Source organism: Emydura macquarii, unplaced genomic scaffold (genome assembly GCF_026122565.2).
Source record: "Emydura macquarii macquarii isolate MOO-44397 ecotype Brisbane River unplaced genomic scaffold, CSIRO-AGI_Emac_v2 contig_1451, whole genome shotgun sequence".
NCBI lineage: Eukaryota > Metazoa > Chordata > Testudines > Chelidae > Emydura > Emydura macquarii.
The window spans coordinates 11,204,444-11,216,714 of NW_027131588.1; the positions used below are offsets into that span (position 1 = coordinate 11,204,444).

Sequence of the window (12,271 nt, forward strand, 5' to 3'; positions counted from 1 at the left end):
ATCAGGATTTAGCTAAAGCCCATGGAAGTGGTGATGTCATCTTGTTCTCTTTTTCTGTGGCTCAGTGTGGTCAGGCCTTTTGGAATCAGGACAATGAAGGCCCATTGTTGCAATGGTAGATTTCAGGGTTCCAGAAGATGATGAGTGTAGCACCCATCATGGTGAAGCTTGCTCCTTTCAGTCTATCCACCCCCCTGCTCCCACTGAGTGACCCTCAGATAAACAATGTCCGAGAAGGGGTGGCAGCCTCTTGCCGTTATCATTTACCAATCAAGACACATTTCAGTGATTTCAACTATTAAATATTTCCTCCCTTTTGTAAAATCTCTCAGCTCATTGTCATATCAACCCACGACTTTACCAGGAATCTTGAAGACCCATTATCACAGTTCTTTTAACATAGATTGGCACAAACTGAATATTTTATTTATCTCCAGCTTTTGCTGACTTCTATAAACAATTTTATGTAACATGCTGAGCTGGACTTTTGTTACCTTAGACAATTTACAGTTCAGGCTTCTGCACAATGCATCCTGGAACAGAGCCTCTTGGGAAATGGGAAGTGGATGGACCTGGGCTGAGGAAGGAGATTGTCAATCACTCCCGTTGGCAAGCTGTAGGGATTTTAACTCTTTTTTATTTTAACCCTTCTCTGCAAATCCCCTTGATGGGAGGGATGATGGGGTTCTGAGAGCTTCCACAGGTCAGGAAAGCATAGAACCTTTATTGGCATTATTTAGGGATTACTGCATATCACAGTGTGGCTTTATCATTTGTTAATGATGTGATCATCCTAAATTTTATTGCATCATGTATTTTATCATTATATTATTTTTGGTATGGGTTAGCATAGTCTTGTGGAAGAAGTGATTTTACCAGAAGTATTTGAATGAAGGAAAGGGTGGATTCCTGGTTCAGTGCGATGGGGAGGGCATTGTAGGTGTAGAGGGCATTATGGACACAAGTACGGAGATTAAAGTGGGAGAAGAAAGGTGAAACAGGTTTCACGAGCGGACGTAAGTGAAAACAAGAATTAAAAGTTGAGATGTAAGTGGAGACAGAGTTGTGATGAGAACAAGAAATTGAATTTGATGGGAAAGGCAAAAAAGAGGCAAAACATGGGCTAAACAGCAGGCCAGGAAGAATTTTGCTGCTGCATTCTGAAATGGCTGAAAGGAACTAAATGGCAATTGGGGAAGCTAGAGTACTGAAAACATTTTCTATTTGTTTCTCCTTCAGGCTTTTCTAGTGAGCTTTCACTGCAATGTTTAAGTGCCAGACTTGTAACATGCTGAATATAAAGATAATGAGTTTGCTTTGCAGAAATAGTTTCAAATGGATTGGTAAATATTATAATGGAGACTCTCTGAGGTTCTTTGTGTTGTCTCAGTTTCCACCCTTCCGTGTCATTCTTGTGTTTTTCCTCTTTAATTTTACAGACTGTTAGCCAGCAGCATACATCTTGAGTGAACAATTCTATAAGTACCAAAAATGCCAAAAACATACATTGATACGGCATCATTCTGAAAAACTGGAAAAAATATTTTCCATTTAATTCAGCAAAGAAATATCTTAAATAAGATGTAATTGATTTTATTTTAAAAATGTGATTATTTCTCACTTGATCCCATCTTTAAAGTTTTAGCTAAATAGTAAACGGTAAAACACAGATTAAAAAAATGAAAGTTTCTCAGATTCCAGAATTTGTTAAACATGAAATTTACTTTATAAAGTATTTTATTTAAATTGAAGTATATTTAAATCCTAGGTGTTTTAAGATGCAATTTGTAAAACTACAGTGAGGTGTTTTTATATTTGCTGTTGAATTCTGAGTAAGTAGTTATAACTAAGAACCCACAACGTAAATGTAAACAGCAGCCTCCTTATCTTTTTTTCATTCCATAGACTTTCTTGAGACTTTTGAAGAGATGAAGACCCAGGAACTGGAACGGAAGGCACAGATAGAGGCCAACATTGTCACACTGTTAGAGCACTCAAGTAGGGTAAGTACCTTTCTCTGTCTCTGATAAATTAGGCAGTTATAGCCTCATAAAATACATTGAGGAGATTAAATAAAATAGTAGTGTTTAAATACTATTTAGTCCAATTATTGGTGTAATTATCTTCCAAACAATAAATGAATTATTGTATTATTGTAACAGAATAGAATTTGTAGTATTATAGTATTATAACAGTATATTACATAGAATAGTATATTATAGTATTGTAACAGAATTTATAGTATTCTCTAACAAACAAATGAGAGTTCTGTAGCACTTTAAAGACTAATAAATTTAATTTCTGCAGGCATAAGCTTTTGTGAGCTCCAGCCCACTTCCTCAGATGCAAGTGACAGAGATATACAGGAGGCAACATATATAGGAAGCAACATATACATATCCAAGGGAAGTGACAACAATGGGGGGCGGTGGATGAAAGCAGGGTACTTGAGGCCTAATTACAACCATTGAGTAGGAGGTGATAATGGGTGAACAGAGGCAATTACTTCTTGTAATGAGATGACCATACTAGTCCTGATTCAAACCCAGTTTGATTGTGTCAAGTTTGCAGATGATTTCTAGCTCAGCAATTTCTCTTTGAAGTCTGTTTTTGAAGTTTTTTTGTAATAAAATAGCAACTTTCAAGTCAGTGACAGAATGACCTGGGAGATTGAAGTATTCTCCGAATGGTTTATGGATGTTGTTATTTTTTATGTCTGATTTGTGTCCATTTATCCTTTTGCATAGTGACAGTCCAGTTTGGCCAATGTACATGGCAGAGGGGCATTGCTGGCACATGTTGGCATATATAACCTTACTAGATGTGCAGGTGAATGAGTCTCTTATGGTGTGAATGATGTGGTTAGGACCAGTGATGCTGTCACTAGAGTCGATGTGTTTGCAGAGCTGGCAACGGGATTTGTTGCAGGGATAGGTTCCTGGAATGGCCTTCTTGTAGGGTGTATGGTTGCTGGTGAGTATTTGCTTCAGGTTGGGGGGGTTGTCTGTAAGCAAGGATAGGTCTACCTCCCACAGCCTGGACACAAAAGGATAAATGAATACAAATCAGACATAAAAAATAATAACATCCATAAACCACTCGGAGAACACTTCAGTCTCCCAGGTCATTCTGTCACTGACTTGAAAGTTGCTATTTTATTCCTATATATGTTGCCTTCTGTATATCTCTATCACTTGCATCTGAGGAAGTGGGCTGGAGCCCACAAAAGGTTATGCCTACGGAAATTAAATTTGTTAGTCTTTAAAGTGCTACAGAACTCTCGTTGTTTTTGCTGTATACAGACTAACACGGCTACCCCTCTGGAACCATAGTATTCTCTGTCACTGTTTTGAGGGAAATTTCACAATTACAAAAATCAAATGTATTTGTGACCAGAACAAAAGAAAAGTCTTTAGCATTACTATAATTCATCAGTATGAAACATATGAGAATACTAAAACTGAGAAATTTCATTGTTTGGTAGTTTATCTAGACCATGTCTGAAAATTGTAAATGGGGGTGGGGGGGATTCTGTCACCTCCCATAGGTTATTTTTCATATTCCAATTTGTAATTTTTAGGAAATTTCTTCATAATTTATCAAACTTCATAATTTATTAAAGGTATTTCTAGAGTGCCCCTCTGTATAGTTTCTAAATGAGATATGCTCCTGGTGTCCAGCTAGAATTTTCCCATTATAAATATCAGACCATTTTTTTTTTTTTGCCAATTCCACCCTCTCCTCCCCCCCAAAAAAACTTTTCCTTTTCTTTGATTCCCTTGAACTATTTGTAGAGGATTGTCATAGATCTGTTTTAACCAAGTATTTTGAATAAACAATGTTTTAACTGCTCCTCGATACTGTTCTTCATCATGATCCCCATAACTTCAAATTATTTTACAACAAAGATAGCTTAAGAGTTGATATTCTGCAGGTCTCATGACACAGGGGAATTAAATTTTCCTTATAGTTAAGATCCTACTTGAATCGCAGGATAATCTTAAAATAATTGTGGCTGAATTGCAGACAAGACATGGAAAATCGCAGAAAAGTAATAATGGACCTTTATTAATAGCAGTAATTTGGAAAAGCCGAAGTAGAGCTATTTGTTTAAGAAAAATTTGCTGGAACAATATAAACACTCAAGTCTTATGTTACACCTACTAATTTTTTTTGCTAATCAGACATTTTTCTGCATTACATTCATTTTTTTTTTTTTTAAAGTGACCAGTACAATACAAAATTCAGAAGACTAACAGCCTTAACACAGCTGCTATGGAAATTGAGTCCAGTCACTTTAGCCTTTTACATTTTATAGGCATTGAATGTTAGTGCAGTACTAATTACATACTCAAAATGTATGCAAAATTGTGGACTGTGCAAAGTAAGCTAATTAAATCAAAATTGCAGGGGAAGCCTAATATTGCAGGATCTGCAGTTTCCACAATATCGCAAATGAAGTAGGCTCTTACTTATAGTACAATGACTCTACCACAAGAGAAGTAGCTAAGGCAATGTTATTTAAGCATCCCTAACTCATCCTCAGTGGTATATCAATGCATCAGTTATAACTGGGACACAGCTCAGGTTGGCAGACTTGAAATGGCAAATCATTATATTTAAATGGTCTCAAACTATTTAAAAATATTTTGTCGAAGAGTCTCTGTTTTAAAGAGTTAAGTCATAAATTATGTATTAGCGGAGCTTCTTTCTTGTTTTCCAGTGAACACTCATAGCTGCAAAGATATAACATGTTCTAATGTACTGTTCTTATTTTTGTTAATGTACAGAATGTGAATCGTATGAAACAAATTTCCTCTGTTACCAATCAAGAGCTGAAGATCATGCAGGAAGACCTCACTTTCAAATCAAATGAAATGCAAAAGTCACAGAGCACTGCTAAAAATTTGAGTACAGGTGAGGCAAATTCCTTCCTTTTTAAAAATAACATGAGAGTCATAGAACAAGTGACAAAGTACAAGGTTGGTGATCATGCATACCACGTATGCTAAAACTCTATAGCAAGGATGTGAGGCAGTGCAAATACTGAGGGATGTATCTTCTTTCGGTGCCTTTATATAGCTCCTAATAGTGCTAACGTGAATTATTTATAATTCTTCATAAACAGACTATTTCTCTATTAGCAGTAACAGATTTTCTTTTTTACTGCATTAAGGTCATATTAAGAATGCATTTTAATATCAATTACAGCACTTCCCATTGCATTAGTAGGAGTTTGCTTTATGTATTTATTTAGATTTATTAGGAACTGTCTCAAACTCTAGGCCCTTCACAACTTTTAAAATAACATTTAATAGAAAGTAGTAGAGAGTTGTGCTGCGAAATAACTCTGTGTCAGTTTGAAAATGTACCCCATAATGTCACTTATATTTTGTTTATGTTTTTCTATGGTTATGTCTACGCAGCAAAGAAAAACCCATGGCTGGCCTGTGCCAGCTGGCTTGGGCTGCGGGGCTGTTTCATTGCTGTGTAGATTCCTGGTTTTGGGCTAGAACCTGAGCTCTGGGATCCTTCCACCCTGCAGGGTCATAGAGCCCAGGCTCCAACCCAAGCCCATAAGTCTACACAGCAAAGAAACAGCCCCGCAGCCTGAGCCCCGCAAACCTGAGTTGGCTGGTGGGCCGGCTGCAGGTGTCTAGTTGCTATGTAGACGTGTCCTAACGGCCTATGTTCCAAAGAGGATTCTTGGCAGCTGTAACATGGATGGCCCAGCCTTGCCTTGTAAATTGTCAAGATCAAATTCTCAGGACCTGATTCTGCAAACATGCACATTCTTAACTTAAAACACATAAATATTCCTGTTGACTTCATGGGACTGTTCACATGCATAAAGTTAAGACTGCATTAACATTAAGCATGTGAGTAAAAGTTGGCAGGAATCAGGCCTATATTTTCTAAAAGCAGAGTAGATTTTTTTCGTTGGATTTAGTGAGAAAGAGCTCTATTTAATGTTTTATTTCTGTTGTTTTATAGTGAAATTACTCTCATAATCTAAACCTCTGCCAGTATCATTACTGATTTAGCAAGGTTTTCCTTGTTCGTTTGATGACTGAAAGGAAGCTACGATAATCATCAGTCATTTTATTTGGTGGATACTACAGCCTGCGCTTGGTACCAATTTTTAAAACAGGCATCTGTGTTGCGACTGCAAAATATGTATATACAAAGAAGTGATTGCTGTGCACAAAATATGACGTAAATTACCTGTTTTCCAGGTGCATCTGGATATTTTGTAACATATTTATTTGTAAATATATACTTTTGCAGTCCCAGTGTAGATGTCTGTTTTAAAATATTAGCCCTTACACCATAGGGCAAGATAAAAAATATTTTTTTCTTATGAGCATTAATTTTAACTAAGCATGTTTATTGTTATTTTTATTTTACATTACAGTAACACCCAGAAGGAGCTCAATGCTGTATGGACATTGTATGAAAACAAAGTTCCTTTCCTGAAAAAGTTTACTGTCTAAAATATAAACAGTAGTTTAAACTATTCATAAAGACCTTTCCTGGAACTGGGAACCACAATAAAGGTTCCATAATAAACATAATATGGACCCTTTTAAAGTATAATGATTGCACAGTTCCCCCCAGTTGGAGTGCTTCCCAAACCCTGAATTATAGTACAGTCATCTGCAAAATTCTTCCATTGTGATTAAAATGTGGATTTCCAGATTTTCTTGCCTCCTCAAAGATATAGAAGGCCATCAGCAGAGTCCTTTTTAAAAAAAAAAAAAAAAGGAAACTGCAGAGAGTAAACAAATGTACCGATGGCATAGTTTCCCAGAAACATTTGCCTGGGTCAAAGCAGTTTGGTCTCAGACTTTGCTACTGTGTACACACTGCCTGCTAAACTCTGCAACTTAATGGCATATCAGAAGGAACTGGGCTGCATCCTCTTCCTGTCTTTTTCCCCTAGAGAAGTTTTTAGTTTCTTTTTATTATATATATTGAGATTGTTGTTGGATGAGGACAAACTTCACCTTCTCCGAACAACTTCTTCCCTTTTCTCTAGAAATATTCCTTAGCTGTCTACTCCAGAAATATTTTCTCTAGAATATTCCTTAGCTGTCTACTCCAGCATTATCAGCATGCTGATATTGCATTACAGGAATCTTTTTCTGACATTTTAAAGGTTTTTTTATTACTTTTATCCACCAAAAATGAATTTGTTAGTTCTCTATCTGTTTTATTTTTAATTAAAAGCAAAAGTCTTAGATATGGAATTCAATTTTGAGAAAATGCAATACTACTTTTACAGATATTTTCATCTGATTGTAAGCAGTTCACATTTTAAATGTCTTTTATTATCATCATTTATTTTAATGCTATGTACGTGATTAAACAAGGTACTTAAGCATGTGCCTGTCTTTAAGCATGTATTTAAAGTACTTTGCTGAATCAAGGTCTAAGAAAACAGCAGTTATAGGAACAAAAGAACATGGGAATTATAACATGGATTGGAGCAGTGGTCTATCTGTTCAGTATTTTGTCTCTGACAGTGGCCAAGGCCAGCTACTTCAGAAGAAGGTGCAAAAAACTCTGCAGTCAGCAGTTATGGAATGATTTACCCACAGGAAAAGTTTCTTCCTACCCACTATCAGTTAGAGGTTAGCGTATGACCTGAAGCCTGAATATTTATCACCTTTCCATAACATTTGTGTTTTTAAAATAACTCTGGATATTCTTATTATCCATATAAATGTCCAGTCCTTTTGTGGATCCTGCTACGGTCTTGGCCTCAGTGATATCTTATGGGAATGTGTTTCACAGGCTAACTGCACACTGTATGTAAAAGTATTTCTTCTTCGAGTGCTTGCTCATGTCCATTTCACTATAGGTGTGTGCACGCCTCCATGCACAGTTACCTGGAACTTTTTTCCCCTTAGCAGATCCCGTAAGGCCAGCTCCGGCACCCCCTGGAGCCCCACGCAAATGCCGTGGTATATGAGGCGCTGCCAGCCCTACGCCCCCCAAGTTCCTTCTTTCCACCCGTGATGGTTGCTGGAACTAGCCTTGTTCTCAGCAAGTACTATTCCCCTTGTTTGGACTTGTTTGATATTTTAAGTTAGTTTTAGTTAGTTAAGTAGTTGTTAAGTGTTGTTAAGAGTAGTTAGAGATAAGGCAAGTCCCTGCGGGGACTTCGAGTGGCCAGGCTATGCCCCGGTCACCGGGATTCAAGCCGTGTGCCTCCTGCAGGAAGGTCTTCCCGCTCAGCGACCCCCACGACCGCTGCCTTAATTGCTTGGGGGAAGCCCACAGAAAAGAGAAGTGCAAGATCTGCAGGGCTTTCAAACCAAGGACTCAAAAAGACAGAGAAATCCGGTTGAAAGCCCTGTTGATGGAGGCAGCGCTCCGCCTGGCATCCGAGCCGACCCGCTCCACCTCGGTACCGAGCGTGACCTCGGTACAGACCGTGCCGTCAGCACTGCCCTCGACTTGGCACTGCGCAACATCGCCGACACCGAAGAGGAAAGAGCAGCATGCGGAGCGCGGACACTCCCCTGCGCTGTCGGTACGGGCAGGGTCAAGTATGGAGATGCACCGAACCTGGCCCATCGAGACTTCTCCGGTGCCTGCATCTCTGGTCAGGGAGCCTCCCCCGACTCAGAGTGCCCCCGCCGACACTGTCGACACCGGAGGCTTTTCAGGCGACAAGAGCCTTGTTGGCCTTGCCTACGCCACCTCTGCGTCGTCCCCCCCCCCCCGAGGAAGAAGGGGCAGGTGTCACGGGGGAAACCCACGTTGGGTTCCCCTGAATGGCGGTGGAAATCCCTGGCACGGGGAGGAAGATCTCCCGCCGGACGGTCTCCGAGGGTAGAGCAGAGCCGCTCCCCCAGTAGTTGCTTCAGGTTGTCGGCGTCGAGCCGACCTGCTCTGGCACAGGATGTGGAGTCTCCCTCTCGGCACCGACATCGATCCCCAGCATCGGAGGCAGTGCATGCCAGAAGATGGCACCGGTCAGGGTCTGCAGGTGGCGCTTGGACAGCTCCTGTTCCAGATCCCCGGCACCGAGGAGTTTGCCCGCACCGAGACGGCACAGAACCCGGTCACTGGAGGAAGACCCGGCACTGCGCAGTCTGCGGTGTGGAACCAGGTCACCGGAGTCCGGCTCAGCACCGAGGAGTTCGGAGTGGTGCCCCTTGGTCACCGAAGGTGTCTGCAGGGCCACAAAGCAAGCGGCAGCAGAAATCATCGGTACCAAGACGACGCTCCGGTACCTCTAGCTCTTTGGAGCACACCCCTGTTCGTCGGCACCACTTGCGGCGACAGAGACAGTCCTCATCGTCCTCATCGTAGGCATATGGACGGCGGTCCTCGGCATGGAAGGGTTCCCGGGACCAAGGACATACATGGCACCACCGGTCCAGGGCCTCTGGAGGATGACTCGGGGTCTCCCTGGGGGAACAGTCCTCGGGTGAGCCGACAGCCTGTGGCCTTATTGGGCCCCATGGGGTGTCCAGGTGGGGCCGGGACCCCAATCCATTATGTCATCGGGGGTGCAGTCCATCTCTCTAGCATAGGGGAAGGCTCATAGACACCACTCCTCAGACGAGGACTCGGACCCCAAGGAGGGACCCTCAACGGGTACAACCCTTCGCCAGGATGGGGCACACCCTCAGGACGCACCTTGGCAGTCCTCTTCCTCCTCCTGAAGAGGCAGTCTCCCACGACCACTCGGGAGGATTTCAGGGCGCACTAGGAGCTGCTCAGGAGGGTGGCCTCCAAGTTGGGGCTGGAGGTGAAGGAGTAAAAAGAGGCTGAAGATAGCCTCTTTAATGTGCGGGTGGCAGCTGCCCCAGCGAGAGTGGCCCTTCCAGTCCACGAAAGGGTCCTTAAGATTGTAAAGGCCCTGTGGCAAACCCCTTCCTTGGTCGTCCCTAAGTCAAAGGTGGCTGAGAAAAAATATTACGTCCTGGCCGAGGGGTTTGAGTATTTGTTCACTCATCCCACCCCGGGAACCCTGGTGGTAGATGTGGCTAACTAGCGAGACAGGCAAGGTCAGCCAGGGTTCACTCCCAAGAACAAGGACAATAAGAAGCTAGACTTGTTTGGGAGAACAGTTTATTCCACGGCAAGCCTGCAGTTCAGGATTGCCAACATCAGGCCCTCCTGGGCAGAGATAATTTCCACCTCTGGGACTCCCTCAGGCGGTTCGCTGAGGCCCTGCCCAGGACCAGGCTGCAGACTTTAGCACTATCATGGAGGAAGGAACTGTGGTAGCTAGGGCAGCACTCCAGACATCCTGTGACGCTGCTGACTCGGCGGGCAGGGCCATAGACTCCGTCATCTGTATGAAAAGGTGCTCGTGGCTGCAATTCTCGGGCCTGTCCCAGGAGGTGCAGCAGTCTATTCAGGACCTCCCCTTTGATGGGTCGGCCCTATTCTCCGACCAGACCAGTGCGAAGGACTCTGAAGGACTCCAGGGCCACGCTTCGCTACCTGGGCCTTTACACGCCCCAGTTTTCCAGGCGTCAGTCATGGTGCCAGGCGCAGCAGTAGCCAAGGCCTCCACCCAGGCCTTTTCAACCCTATAGGAATAGGGATAGGAATAGGGGATTTAGAAGAAAAAGTCAGCCCCCTAGCTCGTCCTCAGCTCCCCAGCAGGGGCCCCCCAGGAGGTCGGGCAACCAGAGGAGGCAATTTTGATGGTGCGCCTGAGGGTGGTGCTCTGACTGCTCTCCTGGATTCGCCCCGCCCCTTCCTAAACAGGTTAAGGCCCTTCTATTCTGAATGGGCAAAAATCACTTCGGACCATTGGGTCCTTGGGATAGTCTCAGGGGGCTATGCCCTGCAGTTTACATCTACCCCCCCCAACAACCCTCACCCTCTGTCCCTCTTCAGGGACCCCTCTCACGAGCAACCCCTCTTGCAGGAGGTGGACACCCTCCTCAACCTGGAAGCGGTGGAAATGGTCCCTCAAGGCAGAAGGGGAAAGGGGTTCTATTTGAGGTACTTCCTCATCCCCAAGGCGAAGGGGGGTCTGAGACCCATATTAGACCTGCGTCGTCTAAACAAATACGTCAAATGATTCAGGTTTCGCATGGTCTCCCTAGCCTCCATGATCCCTTCCTTGCATTCAGGAGACTGGTATGCCACCCTCTATCTCAAAGACGCATACTTTCATGTGTCTATCCTCCTCAGCCACAGGTGTTTTCTCTGTTTCACGGTGGCTAGCTCCCACTAGCAGTTTACAGCCCTACCCTTTGGCCTATCTTCAGCTTGCAGGGTGTTCACCACGTGCATGGCAGTAGTGGCTGCCCACCTGAGACGAAAGGGTGTGCAAATTTTCCCTTACCTGAACGATTGGCTGATCAGGGACAGGTCCAGGTCCCAAGTGCAGGAAAGCCTGACCCTAACTTGCTTCACGTGCAGCAAACTAGAACTACTCATAAACTAACAGAAGTCCACAATAACCCCAGTGCAATGCATAGAATTCATTGGGGCCACCCTTGGACGCTTCCCAGGCCAGAGCCTTCCTGCCTCAGCCACTTTTCGAGGCGATGGTCTCTATCATCTCCCAGCTGCACCGATGCCTCACGGCAGTAGCCAGGCACTGCCTACAGCTGTTAGGTCACATAGCAGCCTGCACGTCCGTAGTGAGACTAGCTCGCCTGAGGCTCAGACCGCTTCAGGCATGGTTGTCCTCGGTATATGTGCCAAGCAGACGCCCATTGAACCGGGTGATCACAGTTCCATCGCCCGTCTTAGCCTCTCTAAACTGGTGGTGGACTCCTAGGGCAGTGATGAAGGGTGTTCCATTCAGGGAACTGGTCCCGCTGGTCACCCTAATTTCTGACTCGTCGGGCGTAGGATGGGGAGCCCACATCAGTGCCAATCTAGGCACTCAGGGGCTCTGGTCGGGGGAGGAGAGGCACCTGCACATCAACGTGAAGGAGCTGAGGGCCATTCGCCTAGCGTGCAAGGTGTTCCTCTGATTCCTGACAGGCAGAGTGGTGCAGATGCTGACAGACAACATCGCAGCCATGTTTTACATAAACAGGCAGGGTGCAGCACACTCCTCGGCCCTCTGCGAGGAAGCTATCCATCTGTGGGACTTTTCCATGAGGCATGATTCCACTTGACTGCCTCTCACCTCCTGGGAGTGAGGAACAACAAGGCAGATTGCCTCAGCCAGTCATTTCTACCCCGCCACGACTGGTCGTTGCACCCAGAGGTGGTGGCTATGATCTTCCAGAAGTGGGGCATTCCCCAACTGGACCTATTCGCGTCAGCCTGGAACATG

General features: G+C 44.0%; 1 protein-coding gene across 2 annotated transcripts in view; it reads left to right on the plus strand.

Moving 5' to 3' along the window:
* The window catches only part of IFT74 (intraflagellar transport 74), a 74,668-nt gene that overhangs the window by 43,890 nt on the left and 18,507 nt on the right, over positions 1–12,271 (plus strand). Inside the window, exons 15-17 of one of the 2 annotated variants that reach the window (XM_067553169.1) lie at positions 1,906–2,003; positions 4,791–4,917; positions 6,416–6,544. In XM_067553169.1, coding sequence (XP_067409270.1) covers positions 1,906–2,003; positions 4,791–4,917; positions 6,416–6,477 — 287 coding nt within the window. In that variant the 3' untranslated portion in view covers positions 6,478–6,544. Of the gene's footprint in view, positions 1–1,905; positions 2,004–4,790; positions 4,918–6,415; positions 6,545–12,271 lie in introns of those variants that run through there. The other variant, XM_067553168.1, reaches the window with a different exon arrangement.